Source organism: Euwallacea fornicatus, chromosome 19 (assembly GCF_040115645.1).
Source record: "Euwallacea fornicatus isolate EFF26 chromosome 19, ASM4011564v1, whole genome shotgun sequence".
Classification (NCBI taxonomy): Eukaryota; Metazoa; Arthropoda; class Insecta; order Coleoptera; family Curculionidae; genus Euwallacea; species Euwallacea fornicatus.
This window is the reverse complement of record NC_089559.1, coordinates 2,106,879-2,124,050: the sequence shown is the minus strand read 5'-3', so window position 1 is coordinate 2,124,050 and position 17,172 is coordinate 2,106,879. Positions and strand designations below refer to the sequence as shown.

Sequence of the window (17,172 nt, the reverse complement as noted above, 5' to 3'; positions counted from 1 at the left end):
CGAGGAAAAAAAACATTAAAATACAATACCTCAAGAACTAAATTTACTCAGTAATTATAGAAGATTGGAATGAAGAAATGAACACTAAGTGGGTCTTATCATCATAAATCCACAAGGTCGCATTTTTAAGTTTTTGCTTCCAAACATTTGCGATGAAAAAGAGTGTAAATTGTTATTGTAAGATCTTTTCAATTTCCAGAAGAAACTGTGACATTTGCTTTTTGTACAGAATCCTGTTCGTCAGTAATAGACTTCACCTTTTTAAGGAATTCTTATGAGATGGCGCGTTGTCAACACCTTAAAATACTCTATTTAGATTACAAAAAGGTCGATTCAAGTTATATAAAAAGCCAGATAAATTATTTGTTTAGAATATGTTACGATTTGCAATTGATGGAAGTTGTCGAAAATCCTAGAAATCCTGTCGAATTTCCCTTTGGCTTTGTTTAAAAGTTTCCCATAAGCGTAATCCGAATGTGTCAGAAGTTTCGTAGGTTAAAAATTTCATGGGTCAAAAATGAATTAAAAATGGCAAAAATACAATATAATTACAAATTTACGTTAGTTAAAAAACCCATATTCAACAAAAACTTAGATAAGGTTAGATTTTAGACTAATTCCTTTTAAGCTTTATTTTAAGAATGCTTATTAAACACCGTTCCAGAGCGGTACACATGTTACTGATTTCCTAATCGTATCAGTGACGCAAGGCCGAAGGTTGTCAGAATCTGATATATAAATTTTTCAGAAACTACGCCATTGTCTTTATTACACCATTACTATTGTTAGGTCAGTTTCAATGTTATCAAAAAATTCTATTTAAGCACAATTCGAGTACATCTACACATACGGAGTATTTATAGAAATTTTTACGTGTTTTTTGTTTTATTAAGGACTGGGTGTAGTCACATTGTCAACTTTACGAATTACTAGCTAATTAAGTAATAACAAAAATAAAAAATATCTTAATAAGTCGGTTATGAAACCATTAAAAATAGACTCTTACTTCAGGTGCTTAGATCAACGATTAATTTGGAAGAAAAATTGTTGTCTCCGTCACAATTTAATATTAAATTTTTCTTGTGCATAATTTACATAATAAGTTAACAAATCCTGACTACTGGTCTAAATATTTAAGTCAACAGAAACTGGTATATCTCATAACAAGAGAAACCATAAAGGAAGTATCATAAGAAAAATATTTCTTACTTCGATTATGCCTTATTTGTTTGAAATGGGTACATAAATTTGGTTACAAAGTGGAAAGACAAATGAGAAAAGCAAGTTTTGCATAAATTTAAATATTGAAAATTACGGGGAATGGAGGAAGTACCGCAGCTGTTAATTTGAATGTAAGTCCTGGTACCTTCTGCTCGAGGAAGACATTTTATTATTAATTAGGCATATAATTGATGTGTCGGCATTTCAGGTCGTAAATTATTTATTTATGGGTTTCTATGCAAGCCCATAAAGCACTTGACACCCAGATTGGGCTGTCAAGCTCGTGCAAGCGTACGAAATTGATAACAATTCAGTTTTTGAGATACGAAATTAAATCTTCTGAAGAAGCTCGAAAATTAACTGTTTTTCAAAAAAATGCTCGAAATTTGTAATTCTTTACCGTTTCTTTAAATTCCATTAAGGACTCTGAATACTACTTGATAAAGTTTCATCTAACTAAAAATTGTTTGAAACCCCAAAAATGTTCAGATCCACCTGAGAGGTAATGAAAGAGACCCTAAAAAATTCAAAGAAACTCGAAAATTTTCTAAAAATTTACTTGAAAAATCAAATAGTCTTCCAAGAATTCTCTTTAATATCGCTTGGAAGCTTCTAAAAATACCTGAAAATTCTTTAAAAAAGAAAGACGATACCGAGATTCTGCTGTTACATTTATAAAAATATTTTGAGTATTTCAGAAAATCCACATTTTTCTTTGGTAAAGCAACGAGTTGTGAAGGGATGTATTTGGAATGTAAAATCTAGGGGAATTTCAGGTGATAAAGACGTGTGTAGCATATGTTTTTTAAAGCTGTAAAGTGAGGATATTTGGTCTTCAAGTGATATGTTTATGGAATTGGAAGGCTCTATAAATTAAAAAATGTGTTCCTTTTTTATGAGATAATAAGTAATGTTATATGAACTAACAAAATTTGCGATTTTTAAATTATAGATTGGGGCCTTTGAACTTGTCTTTTGCTCAGAAGCTTTTTTAAATTAAATTGTGAGAGCTTTTTAATTGGTTCCCATGGACATAAAAATGAGGATTAATGGTTAGTTTTTATGGCTTTAAATGTAGGGGCATTTAAGATTTTTCAAACTTTAAATTATGACCTGAAACCGGGGCACAATGCTCTTGAAGTTTAATATCGGAAAATGAGGGCTTCTAAATTGCTTTCCACTAATTGAAAAGTGAGGGTATGTGTCTTGTAAGGTATTCAAATTAGTATTAGTATAAGTGGTGCAATTATAAAATCTTCGTTGGCTTCAAAATTTTAAAACGTTGTAGATAGTGATTATGGCACAACGGCAAACTTCTTGTCAAAGAGAAAGAGACCGATAAGCAAATATTTACTTTGATAAGTGTAGTCTTGCAATGTACGTCCACTATAGTAATGACCTTTCCAATCTCAACGTCAAAAACCTTGAATCCTTAATTGAAACTACAGAATCTTCTTAGAGAAGAGAATTCAGTCGACTACAGCCATTAAAAGCCTTAACAAAATCCCGTGTCAATTTCCGAGAAGGTTCCATTACTTATCATAATTTGTGTTGACTCCAAGACTCCAAACACCTACTGCGGCGCAATTTGATACAATCGTGTTTTTGATCCAATTCAACGTACATTTTAATCTCCTCGGTTTAACAATGTTTGCAAATACCTCTGTTCATTCATTATGCGCAGTGCTTGAGAAAAACCACCACCAGGTGCTTATTCTGTAAAATAATACATACGCCAGTAATAGTACCAGTATCCTCGGCGTAGTTTAGCGCAAATAAACAATATGTTTGCAATTTTCATTAGCGTGGAACCAAGCTGTAGGTACCTTCATTAACGTTATTGACTTAAGAATTATGCTCCTAGGAAATTTTAAAAATAGCTTAGAGTTTTCTCAGACATGTTGTTGCCTCGTAGACACATAGTAATTGCTGGTCTGGAGGTCTATGAAGGTGTAAATGTTGTCCAAATTGGTGCAAATTGTGTCAAAATTAATATAATAATTTGTGGACGAAGGTAGTCTAACGGTAAAGTTATAAATATTTCCATTAGGATTAGATTGAAGCATACATCCATTCAGAAATATGTGGATTGTCAACTGAAAACCTCAAATTTGGAACCATCGAGTTAGATGAAATTACTAGATTCGGCAAACTACAGCCTCTATTATACAACAAGTACTCAACAGAAATTCTCGAATAATTTCCAAATTTCTCGAGCGGTTTCTTTACCCCAGGCCACGCCCCCGTCGGGGACCAGCCGGTCGACTCTAGGATATTGGCGTAGTGTTGGCCCATAGGAGACAGCTCAGGTCTTCTTCATAACTATAATATACCATGGTCGCATCTAATACTTATAACCTTCCAAACTTATGAAAGAACCTTCTGAGACTGTGATAGTACCCTCTCTCTTTCTCTATATAAAACAAATGGACCACGCCTTCCCGACGTTTCCCTAAGTGAAACATTGTTGCTAAATTGTCAAAAATATGGCCCGTCATTAAATTTAAATAATGCCCGTAGCGTGTTACATTGTGTAAATAATGCGCAGAGATTTCACGTTGATTTCCATGTCCAAGGGGCGCCTCCTATATTATTATTTTATAGCCCACTTTGGCTCTTTGAAAAATGATCCTGATAATCACGCGATGCCCGTGTATGCACGAGGCGAGAAAACAAAACCCCGGGCCCATAAATATCATCACAAGTTATTGAAATTTAGGTAAGGTAAGCAAAGGTAATCCGTGCATAAGTTGGACCTACGTAGTTATCCACTAAAGATTACCACTACCTAGTAACATAATCTAGAAGCGGCTTTTAGTGGAGCTTTAATTAACTGCTCAATTACTGAACGTCCAGATTTCGCAATCTTCAGAAAAAATCCGTGCTATTCAGTGGCAATTTACGCATTGTCGTTATTTTAAAACTACTTGAAAATACTATAAAATACGGGGATTAAACAGTGATTGCGTGAGATGATTGATAACCATCATCTGGGTTTTCCAAGCAAGCTATTACCAGAGTATTATCTTCATAAAATCACAGTAGGTAGGGAATCTCTTCAGTATGTCCCTTTCGCTTCCAGCATCCATACTAAACTTCTAGATTCAATTAACACGCAATCTGGTCGATCTTTAATTGGATTGGTCAAGACTAAACACGGCTTATCTTAAAACATAAAGCGCATGAAAATATGAAGTGGAATAATTACCATTTAACACGAGATGGACATTTGCAAAACGGTAGAGTGGCACCATGTAATTGCGATCTATTTACAACACTTTAAACACAGAGGTGAAGTCATGACAAGAACGCCGCTAGAACCTGATTGATTGGAGAGTGATAAGAAAAGAGGGTCTCCTTATGTGGTATCGCCCCTGAAATACGTTAATTGGTACAGGAGTTATAAGAACTTCATTAGCGGAATTTAAAAAGCACTTGTCTATTTAACAGCTATTGCTAAGAGGCTTCTTGTGTGGCTGGCCAAGTGCAGAAATGTTTCCTCCAAGATTACATCTTGACCATTTGTACCTGATTGTGTGTACCTACATACATGTATTTGGAATTTTTCCCAACCGCGCCTCCAATGGGTCACTTTTACTTCTCCTCTTGGAACTTCACACTCTTTGGGCCTAAGTGGCGTGCAAGAGTATTTTCCCAACATGATACTGCTCTTCTCCACCGAGAATCCTCAATGTCCATAGTGCTATTTGTTTAGTTTGCAAGAAGAATTTCTTCTTTACTCTTTTACCGGATGTTGGAATTAATGATGCACGATCGCCTGTTTAAATCGAGAATTAATTTGTTTGCAAATGAAGAGGTTAACACTTTGAGGAACGGCTGAGTAAGGAAACCCACTTGCCGATAAATCCATAATTGTTTGCAGATATTCGGATGAAAAATGTGTTTTTTTTTGTACATACATATGTACTCGTAAAGTAGAGAAAAAAGTATATTTACATTATTGCAGTTTTGAACCTACCTGGAGTATTTTTTAACTTTCGTAAGTTAGAAAATATGCTCCTGAAACGCCTCTATTTTATACCAATCAAGATTCAAATTTCCTGTCAGAACGGAAAAAGACTTATTTACAGTGTCGCCGTTATTTTTTTAAAACATTTTTCTGCATTGGAGCATTTTTCAGTCCCGTCCTTTGTGTTAGCAATTTAGCACACATCTACGCCAATGTTTATTTACCAATCATCGCGCGGGTTTTATGGTTTACTTAGAGCACTTGAAGGATTATGCTCTTTGGGAAATTAGAGAAAGAAAAGAGTCACTTGCCGTGCTGTAATCAAGACAAATTAGTAGATTTTGAGTGTTGATGTTCAAAAAAGTCGGAGCAGCGAAAGTTCATTCGGAAAGCTGCAATTAAAAAATATACATTTTTTTCTTGTAGGCACTCTCAAATGAGCGCAAGCCTGTTTCTGCTAGCTAAGGCACGAACTTGATTTTTCACTTATTTCACAGACTTGATACGCCTCTGGTTTCATTTTCAAACTTGCCCTTAACTATATCCAACACACCCCCTGCGACCGTAAACCGGCAAACATGTTTCATAACCGAATTGCCCAGGAACTGCTTTCATTCCCTCCCATACACATTAGCTGATTTATTTATGGACACCTGAATAGTCGGATCTAAGCCCGTTAGATTTCACAGAAAAAGGTAAAAAGAACGCCACGGGGAGCGGCTTCATCCCCTGTGCGTAATTCCAATAGATCATGGCCTTTTCGGTGTGAATTCCTCAACTTTAAAGGTATAATTGAGCCAGTTACATATTAAGGAAAATGTGCTATTTCGGAAAGTGGCGAAACATGCTGTTAAGCCCTTAAATCTACAATAGTTTGAATCAATATTTCACGACTTGTTAATTATCACCTCCAACTTGCCGGTTTACATGACCAATATCCAAGGGGATTTGCCTCCTGACAGAAGCGGCAATATGAAAGATGTATAAGTACCTCTAGATACCTTCACCCAACTAAGCTGTTTATTAAAATTGTGATTTATTGGAGCTAAAGTCATGCGTAATTGCCGAAAGTCTAATAAATCTCTATTAAATCTAGTTATAGAAGAGCAAACAGTATTAGTTTTTGAGATAATGAGGAATGTCTTATCGGATGGTGATTACATTTATTTAAATCTGCCAGTGAGTGCTGCAGCTGACTCATTTAAACCCAGCTAATTCTTTCAGTGTCTGAAAAAATGCTTTTGCAGGATTCGCAGTTTTGCAACTAACTTGAGCGCACACCCGAACCAAACAATACCAGTCAGTGACCCACGAAAGTGCCAATTCAGGTTAAAAGATACAAGAAATTAATAAAGTCTTTCGTACTTTGTATTTGCGATTATTGTATCAATGGGCATTTTAACGCCTATGGGCAACGTGGTGGGTACACTGCAGCAAGAACATTAATTAAATTTTAATAAGCCTTCGAAATCAAAAAGCAATTAGGCCTTTTACCGATGAATAAATCGACAATAAAGGTGTCAATAAATATGTCAATATGTTGGCAATAATGGGGTCGTAAAATGGCTTCGTACGGTTGTATGCGAAATGGCTTATTAAACGCTTACGCAAAATGTTGGGAGCGGGATGTGCCCGAAGACACCCACTCATCCGAGGGCCCCTGGTGAGCGCACCTGGAACAAATGTTGGTACTGGGAATTTCCGAAAATTACTCTGAAATCCCGATTTCGGTGGTCCGAAAGTCTGAAAACTTCAAAACGGCACGTGACAATAGTCTTTCATTGGATGAAGACTAAATTGTGTCAAAAGAAAAGAAAAAGACCAAAAACTGTGCTGAAGTGAAGTGAAAGCCCAAATAGTGCCCTGCATAACAATTATAAAACGAGTTATTTTTGGTAGGTCATGGCGGAAAATCATGTTTACGCGTAATTCCATGCCGACGACAGCGATATTCTCACGTAGCTTAAGAGCAGACCTGAGTAAGTGCCCTGAACTTAAAATCCAAACGTTCAGCTCTTTCTGAGAGAAGAGTTTTTAATACTTTGTTGGGTATGAAAAGTCTTAAAAATGTGGGAAACAAAGATTTATTCTTACCCCAAGGACCAAAATTTTATTTTCTCCATTATCTGCTGCTCCTCCACATGTCTATGAACATTTTTTTTCTTTCAGTTTCTCGTTTTTCTTTAGTTGCCCTCGCTGCTCTACACTACGTATCTCGTATTGTCTCTTTCTTTCTCACGCACTTTCCCACCCTCGTCTTATCTTCCTCTGATCTTTAATCATGATATCATAATTTAGATCATAAATCCCACCTGTAAAGGGTCACAAAACAATTCGACCTTCGAATTTTTCCGGTCAGCTGTTACCATTCAAAATATTATTTATACTCTTCTAATCTCTCAGTTGGCGGGATTTGTCTTTACACTATAACTGAGGGCTGAAAAGGAACGGTGAAAGGACCAAATCCGATAAAGCGAACAGCTTTGAAAGGATTATTTCGAATGTTGATTTCATAAAGGGCGAGCGCCTGACAAGGTACCAAGCTGAACTAATTCTTCACATTCGACTGGGCATTTAGGTCCTTTTATACTGACTGTTTCATTATTCTTTATCAGTCGGACACAGGGCCTTATTAGATGTAAAATAATATTGACTCGAGGGTACCTGTTAAAGGTTTAACACCTCGTACTTTGACCAAAGTTAATACCGACATAAAAGGATTTAGGTGCCATATTTTTATTACCTAAATTTTTACCTGTGGAAATTACGTGATTGGTAGCCCCAAAAAGCGAAACTGGTGGGCCCAATTTGAACTTCTGTTAGACGATTTACCTGGAATTGAGTCACAACCTTTCAGTTTTTGGGTGGCCTGATTCTTCTCTCATTTCGAATAAATCACCATGGGAATCGGCTAAAAGTGATAGCTAAATTGGGCTATATTTCTTTTATTTTATGGAGGTGACCGCACCTTGGGGCTGCGGCATTTTCGTAATTTAATTAACCCAGAGAAACCCGAAAAATTCAATTCTTCATAGTTGAGTCAATATAGTATGATTCACTCACCGAACAATATCTTAGCTTTACTATGAGAATTGTACGGTTCTGGTGATTATTGTCTTTCAATGCCGTATTAACATCTAAATGGTATACTCGGTTCGGTGAATTCCCACAGAGGTTTTGAACACTTTTACATGTTATCTCTGAAAGCTACAGCTTTCAGGATTTTATGTTCGATTTATTGGGTTACTAATTGATTTGTCGTCCTGCCCGAGGCGAAAGAATGCCACGAAGTTGTGGGAGATACGTTGATGATGATGATGATGATGTATCAGCACTTAATTTTTTTAGGAAAGGGTCTATAGGTTTTCCTATCAGAACGTAATATCTGGCATCAGTCCTGGAGCAAGTTTTAGCTCGCGCCATTTCACTGCCTTCCAAAGAAAAAAAAAAGAAAATTGCTACATTTTTCGATTCTGAAACGTGAAAAAGCGATGCACTTATTTAAAAATGGGCCCTTTTTCTGTCATAAAAAGTATTTCGAATTTTGGCTGTCTATGCCATGATGGGTCTCTCTACACCACTGGTTTACACAATCATTTGATATTAATTTGAACTTTTAACTAGGAATTCGTGGTTTAGGCATTAAAATTTTTGTTCTAAAATATTTTAAATGTTCGATAACTGAGGGCTTTCTTATGGTTGAAAGTCTTGCCCAGGGGTCCCCAAACTTTTTGAATATCAGGCCACATATGAATATATGAGCGGATCGGATATAAAGTTCTATACGAAAGTAATATTAACAAAATACTTTGTTAAATTTCAATTGTTTATAAAGATAGATAAAATTATCAAAGAAAAAATACAAATAGATATACACAAACATAAATATTTAATGTTGATGTGCTTGCTTTATGAATCTCCCAATTATTTTATTTATATTTGGTGTTAATGGTCAAAACAGTTTTCGAATAGCTATCAATCAGTATTGAACGGTTTTTGGTTTTACATAATTCACTTTGGAAAAATGTTGTTCACAAACGTAAGTTGTTACAAAAATAGAAATCATTTTTTAGCAAAATTTCTATTATTGCTACACTTATTTTTTGGTACCCAAAAATAAAAGTGAGTTAAATTTTCATTACAAAATAGAGAATCTAGAGAATTGTGAGATTACATATTTATCAATGGTAATTCTATTTTCACATCAACCACTCGTCACGAAGTACTTCAAACAGATTTTGGAACAAAACGAATATTTTTTTATATCTACAAAACCTTGAAACCGCATATGTAACTCGTTTTCTAACAGTACAATATTTTTAACACAACTTAGAGCTGAAAATGAAAATTTGTTTTTCACAATTTTCTGTAAATTTTTGCAAGAATAAAAATGTGAAAAATACTTTTGCTGCAATTGTTACTTGAAAAGAAGGAACTTTGAAATAATTTAATATAAAAAAAGGAGTTCGTAGACAAGTTTTCCTCTTCCTTGTAAGTTTACATTAAGAGACTTAAGATGACCAGTTACGTCAGTGGAAAATGCTATAAGGAATTTTAAATTTATAGAACTGACCTTAATTTTCCCTTCATCATTGCATCAATTCCATTTCGTAACTCAAAGAATCGGTTTAGCACTTTTGCACAGCTCGATGATCGCAACTCGGTGTGCTACAACAAATTGCCTTACGCAGATTCAATACGTTAACGAAAATTCTCTATGGTTAAATTCAGATTTTTTTGAAAATTCACTGGAGGACCTGCGACAGACATCACGTGTATTAAATTAACCATTTCTTCAAACAGCCTGTTGACTGAAAATGTTCGATACACTTTGATGTGACATTAATATTTAACTCGCTCAATAATTGTAAATTTTTTCACAATTAATTTGATTGTCGGCCTCGTGGACAAGTGTCAAAGGCCGGATTTGGCCCGCAGACCGTAGTCTGGTAACCCTTGGTCTAAACAATTATAGTTGCGGTCATCAATTCATAACAAATAATGTGGACATAACAAATACTGATATAAAATGTAGCAATTTCTGTTTCCTACCTCCAGCAGTAAAAACACATTATTTACCGCTTTTTAAGTAATTAAATTAATAAAACTTGATTGAGTAGGAGACAGCAGGTGCACTGGATTAACTTACACTAATCCAAACTCATTCACACATGTTTACAGAGCTCGAAAAAAACTTCTCAATTCAAGGATGTGAAATTTAACACTTCCAGCAAGATTCCTAAGGAATATTGAAAATACATCACAGTGGCAACGCTTTTAGTACATTTTTCTCAATTACGTCGTCGGACATGTGTTGAACGCTAATGTTTTTAACAGGCGCCTACCCTGTCACCTAATAACATAATAGCTTACGATACGTTGATATCAGGGCTTCATTAAAAGCAACGAGAATTATCGGCTTTTTCACGCTCTTCCCATTTTAATCTGTATCTCTCTTAAAAGGAATTGTGAACTGATTGAAGGGCAATAAATGAAATCGGAATCTATTTCTGTATAGGTTCCAATCGGTTCAGTTTTATACCTTCGGAAAGAGCTTTTGGGTTTTAGTGCGTTACCTTCAAAAACTTATCGCTATGACACTACTACACACTACACAAGGTGCTAATCTGCAATTAACTACAGAGGATAAATTTTTATTGATGGACAGTGTCAATGGACTTCGGGCTCAAAAGAACTATTTAATCTTGACGCCATCTGGGATAATAAATGGAATGCGTTGTTGAAAACTCTGTCAAGATAATGGTATCAAGCAGTATTTCAAACCGAATTTTTTGCAATTTAATTACGCCTTAATTATTATCGATTAAGTAGTAACACTCCAGTCATGTCCTGCAATCTCTGATACGTCTAGACAACACCTTGAACACGATACTCCTATGCCTACCCTTATAGCACTCTCTGTGGGAGTGAACCACAAGTAATCGATACTCGAAATCAATAATACTCTCCTCTAACCATTTATCATTACGAAACAGGAATTGTTATGTAACATTTTTCGGTACGCGAGTTGAGAACATTATTTATAAAAATCGATATTAATCTTCATTATATTAATGACTCGATTCTTGTAATTGAACTTTAAGCCATTTAAAACTTGCATCATTTGAGATTATTTATTTATTTCGACTCTACATGACATTAAGTGCTAAACCTTTAGCGAACGGAGTATTTACATGAAAATAATGTGAGCTGAAGGTGAGGTACTTACAAGTTGAAATTTCCATATAAGCACGTCCCACACGCAGGCATCAGTTTACACAATAAAAGACAAAATTCCTAAATCCATCAGCGACATATTTCATCGGAAACATCATTCTTACAAGGGACTTATGTTAAGTACCCAAATCCGATACCTGTATAAATTTTATTGCTTCAACAGTTTTGGTCTTGTACACGGCTTTTGTTTCAAATTTATTGTATTCATTTGGTGAGCAATTTCTAATGCGATTTGCATCTGAGCAGTTGTGGGAACTATCCTGTAAATGGGGAAGTTTGCGACAAGCCGACAACAATGGTGGAAGTGCAACTAGAATTTTTTAGATCCTTCAAGAACGTTCTAGCACGTACTGTCCGTCCTGACTCGGTCTCAAAATTATTTAAGTTAATCAGAAAACTCTATAATCACCCATTTTCGACGACAATATAACTTTCTTCTGTTTGAACCTTTTTGAGCTGCTTCGACCATGGATTTGTCTGTTGTTGAATTTGTTGGATTAATTTGAACTATCCTGACAAATCAGATTACCTGTAGGTGAGTTTAGGATAGTTCAGGTCAGTGAAAAACCAGGGAGAAATTCAGAAACTATCAAATTATTTCGCTTTGCTTCATCAAGTATTTTATTTCTTCGTCTCCATCATCACCTCATTTACCCAAAATTGAAGGTTATAACGTGAAATATTTCATCTTTCTCTTTCTTCACTTACTTCATTTGGTACTTTGCTTCCATGGCGTTCTCCATCATCTTTACCATTTGCTTCATCATCTTTTTCAGCCTCTACTTTCCTCTTTAACTGAATAAAGGTTTCTCTACACATTAGTTTGCAGAAATTCATCTCTTTGGCCAAAATTGAAAGTCATTTCATTTGATAAGTCAATTATTTTACACATTCACAATTTAATGATCAAGGAAAGCCGAATTGTAAATCTGTAAAAGTTCTGAGGAAGTTGTTTCCTTATGGGGAGTCTGAAATTACCCAGTTTTCCAGAATATGGGTTCTAAATTAAAACTTTCCGTGAGGGAATTAAGCAGATCATACAATGGCTGTTTCCTCATCGCTATTTCCTGCTTCCAGAGCATCACATATCGCAATCAAAGGACGAAACTGTTTGTGATTTTTTTTTACTTCGGACCGAACCTTTAGAGCCAACACTTTCATGGAAAGGCAGATGGAAAATACTTCCATCCGCATCTGTGTTGATATTCGTTTCCCACGAATTAAACTCACTCGCTCAATTAAAAACGCCACAACAATAAAGGTTTTATGGCTAGGATTATCGATTTAAAATACCTCATTCATCGATTAGATGCGAATATTTTATCGATAACACTCTAAGTCGACTTGGCAACAACGTGATAAGTTACGATGTAAACATCGGACTAAGTAACACTTCAAGGAATACCAGAGATGTACCGTCTCTGAGACGCGACGGAACCATTTTTTCTTCACTCTCAAAATGTATCTGCTTACATCCATGGCGTCTTTGGGTACTTGTTACAACGAAATGAACAAAACCGGAACAAAATTTGCCACTAATAAGTGTTCGGCATCGGTAGTGGTCGCGTGTTGGTGGATATGGTGCCAAATCTGGAGAAGTTACTTAGCAGACACCAAAGGTTGCTTTTTTAAAATAAATTTTTTAGTGTGATGTATTACGCATGTCTTTCTCTTACATTTACATTACCTATCTTTTGGATGAGACGGGAAACGCCGTCAGCCACACCAAAAAAGTTGACTTTCAAAATGATCAAAAACACTTATCTCCTCCTTCATAAATTACTTCAAAGTTGCTCGCGATTTCCAGGAATAAATATTAATTTTCACGAAAGTGCACCTAGATTACATTAATACACGTGTTTCTTAAAAAGTATAAACAAAATATGGAAAACTTTTATTGTGAGGTGGTTTCTCGCAAGAAGGAATGCATTCGTGATGTAAACAGGTTGGAAATTTGTTTGTGAAATACCCATTTACATGCCATGATTAATTCTTCGCAAAAATGCCTGATGAAAGTGCCTATATAGCGTGCTTGGCTTGGTTAAATATTATTTGCAAATTTCCCTATCTTGATATGTGCAGGTTTCGGTTTAAGCATAGAGGGTCAGTTCGGATAATAATTTCTTGCTTGCTGTGCTAAACAAGCAGGAAAACAGCATTTTATGTAGAAACTGTTGTCAATGGCAAATTTTTGTCCTCATCGACAGTGTGCCACTCAAGTTGAACAGATAATTGTAAAAGATTTTTTCCACTTAATTTTTGCACCTTCACGTTTCTGTTGGCACAGCTGAAATTTGGAATTCAATCTGGAAATATTTTTAGCAACTCTCCAAATCAGAATTAAATCATTCAGTTGTCGTCGCATTAAATATATTTTAAATGGGCACACGCCGCCACTGCTTATGGGATTATATATATATATGTACGTGCAAAGATACAGACGTTCAAGACCACCTTATCAAATTCTACCAGTGTAAATTCATAATATCTTTAATACTGTAATGAACCCAAGGATACTGCCATCTTCATCCCTTAGAAACCAAAGGCGTGCCCGGTCTAAGAGGCAGAGGTGTGCCAGGCTTACTTTAAAAAATTTCGAATTCGATTCCGAACCAACTTAATATGTTTTTTTATTTTAAATATACACGTCACTCTATGGGTTTTAACTATCTATTGTTGCAAAAATAGATGTTTCGTCAAATTGAAGTTTAATGTTTCAGTAAAATCAACGCAGGAGCACTAATTTAATACCTATCAGTACAATTAATTCTCGAAATTGCCGGAATTCCTGGGTGTTTTGCGATAATCTCTAAAAATACATAAATTAATGCTCGTAATTCGGGCTTTTACGCAAGTGTGAGGAATTTTTATATTATTTCTATAGTTCCTCCTTATCGTACCGTTTTGCAACAAAAATATTTTAACAAGGTAAATGGTGCACTTTTATTACCTTTTCGGAATGTGTATTGTAACACCGGCTTTGGCGAACTGCGTGGATGCGGGTTCGCCATACGATAAAGCTGAAAAATCTTATTAGAGTTTCTTGCGTTTGTGATGTTTTAATTTTTAAATGCGTTTAAATGACAATACAAAAATTCGAATTTGAACAGACGACGTTGCAGAGAAATTGGTAATTTTCTGACTCTGCAGTACCGGCGACTGCCACGGACCTACCAAGGAATAATAAAAATTCTGGTTGTGACAAGTGAAAACGGTCTCAATATCTGCATTAAGATTAAATTTAACTGTCCTGTCTTAATTAAAAAGACACTATTAAAGAGGCAAAATGAAAACCGGCAATAACCTGTTGCAGCAGGCGGTGTGAAAATTTAATGCGATAAAGGGGCATATTCAAATGAAATTGAATTCCTCATTTATGACTTCAAAATCGATAAATCCTTAATTGAATTCTTTGATATTTTCTACAAGGTGGCCGCAGTGGAAGGGTTTCATACCCTTTTTCTACAGGAGCAGTAACCCCCGTTCAAGCCGACACATCGACGACTTTTTTCTATTCGACCGTGAAAATATCTCATTAAATCCTTTCCATTAAGGCAAAGTGTGACATTTCAAAATTAAAAAATATAAAATAAACTGGATCTGACTCAACACGGCATACTAATGAATAAATTGCTAAAATGTTTACATTTCCAGAGATATTTGTTAATCATTGTAGTGGCAAGTATTGCGCACTTTTTTCTATCAGCACTAATAAATTAAATGGTATTAATACTTCAAAACAAACACGATAATTGATAATTAACAAGCCAAAATAACGGGATTTACGCTTTCGTTTTGGTGGCCCCAAAACAACGAATTTTGTCATCATAGAGAACCCACAATATGCCGACTTTTGGATCGCACCCTGAAAATTTCAGAGAACTAAATTACTTACCTGCGCTCAATTACTTCAAGGATTTAGGTTATCTTTTGCAGGTTAATCTAGTTGGAAATTTGATTTTTAGACACCCCGAGATGTTATCAGACACGAAATAAACAAGTCTATTAATTTATCAAACCGGGCATGTTTCAATTTTCTTAATTTTGACAGGATAACAACTAAGGATCATAGGTCAAATACCATTTGAAACAAATTTGATAAACTGGTTTCATCTGCCCGAAAGTCGGTCAATTTATTGGACTTCCCACATGCTTACTAAAGATTGAAAAGATTCTTGGAGTATGCTATGAAGGTACCCTGATATCGCGAGACCTGAAACATATTTTACCTATACGTCCTTTGCAGAGACATTAATTGGTTACTCTGTACTTCATTCAAATAAGTCTAATGTTTTCAAAAATAAATTTAGAATTTCAAGTAAGGATGTATCTAATCAATAGTTTAGGAAAATTCCATCCACGGGAAACTTCAAAAGATCATCAAAAATCCTTGCCTGGAAGACTAATTAAATTTAATTCATTAATAGCGATATCGAGTGCATTTTTTAATTAACACGTTTCTTTTGTTACAGGAAATTAAAGCTACCAGTAAAGGCGTTACAGGCTCTGATTTTTCTTATTATGGTAAGTTGACATATCTACTTAAAGAATATTTAAAGAATTCGAAATGAAAGCGTTAAATAGTGTAATCAGGCGGGTTCTCTCAGCGAGTGCACGCTCTACGTGGATAAACTCCATCGGCTTTCCACAATATTTAAAGTTACAGATTAAGTTTGGGAATGTAGTCAGGATCCCACATCCGTTGGAGCAATATTAAAATATCCATAAAAAGAGGCAGATTAAATCAGTTTTTCGTGGCGATTAAGTGGATAGAATTTTGCATTTAAATTTTAACAATGTTTTATATATTTAATGTTATCCGAATTTTTTAAATTCCAAAAGCTTTCCGCGATATCATGCTTGGTACGCTGAGGAAGTTTCTCACTCTTAACTTCTACAACAATTTCTCAACCACAACAATATCCTCTCAGATTTTCACTAAATTATGTAGTTTCACTCGAGTCGTTGGGCGAAATTCGATAAATGAATTTAATTCAGACCACTTTCCACGGTCCAAGTCCACATGCCGAGCTTAAGTATTTCATATGATTCACTCAACTTCCTACGATGTCTGCATCGGGCGTTCCAAATTAAGTCTGATTCCCACGCTATGTGGATTGGCGGGCAACGTTCGGTACAGTTTTTAATTTTCATCCAGTTTTCGCAAATTTCTGTAGATTCCTTCAGATGTTTGCAAGGTATGAGTAGTGGGCTTCATCATTTAAAATAAATCTAGTTGGGTGGTTGCATCGAGTTGATGAGTAAGTGTGCAGTAGTGGCATCTACTTCACCTAGACGAAGATAGTCCCAGACGTATCTGACCTGACATACAGATGACGATTTTTTTTATTGTTAAAATACCTAACCTAACCTTAAAAAGCTTATGTTTAAACTGTGAGGGTGTTATTTGGATTTGGATTTATGTTTAAACCGTTTTAGTGAACAGTTCTAGAGATTTTGTGAACATGGAACATGGAAAAAGTGGTCGTCGATACGTAGATTTAATACTTTAATTTGGAAGGTGTTCGTCCGTCGAATATCAAAACGAAGTTAGATTACACTCTGCGGGAATCCGATTCTTCATTAGCAACTATAAAATATTGGGTGACAGAGTTATCAAGACGAACTCCGCAGTGGTTCGTGACCTGATGATACTCCGGATTTGACCCCATCAGATATTATGGCGAAAACCCACAAAACTGTACTGGACGACCGTCAGCTAAAATTGCGAATTAGCAAACATG

General features: G+C 35.4%; 1 protein-coding gene and 1 long non-coding RNA gene across 5 annotated transcripts in view; one reads left to right on the top strand and one right to left on the bottom strand.

Annotated features, from left to right (window-relative positions):
- LOC136345455 (uncharacterized) overlaps window positions 1-17,172 on the bottom strand; it is a 159,297-nt gene that overhangs the window by 116,160 nt on the left and 25,965 nt on the right. The gene's annotated exons all lie outside the window — the stretch shown is intronic.
- The window catches only part of LOC136345453 (uncharacterized), a 39,852-nt gene that overhangs the window by 18,258 nt on the left and 4,422 nt on the right, over window positions 1-17,172 (top strand). For 2 of the 3 annotated variants that reach the window (XM_066293780.1, XM_066293781.1), the window contains exon 2: window positions 15,901-15,952. In XM_066293780.1, coding sequence (XP_066149877.1) covers window positions 15,901-15,952 — 52 coding nt within the window. Of the gene's footprint in view, window positions 1-12,857; window positions 13,048-15,900; window positions 15,953-17,172 lie in introns of those variants that run through there. The other variant, XM_066293779.1, reaches the window with a different exon arrangement.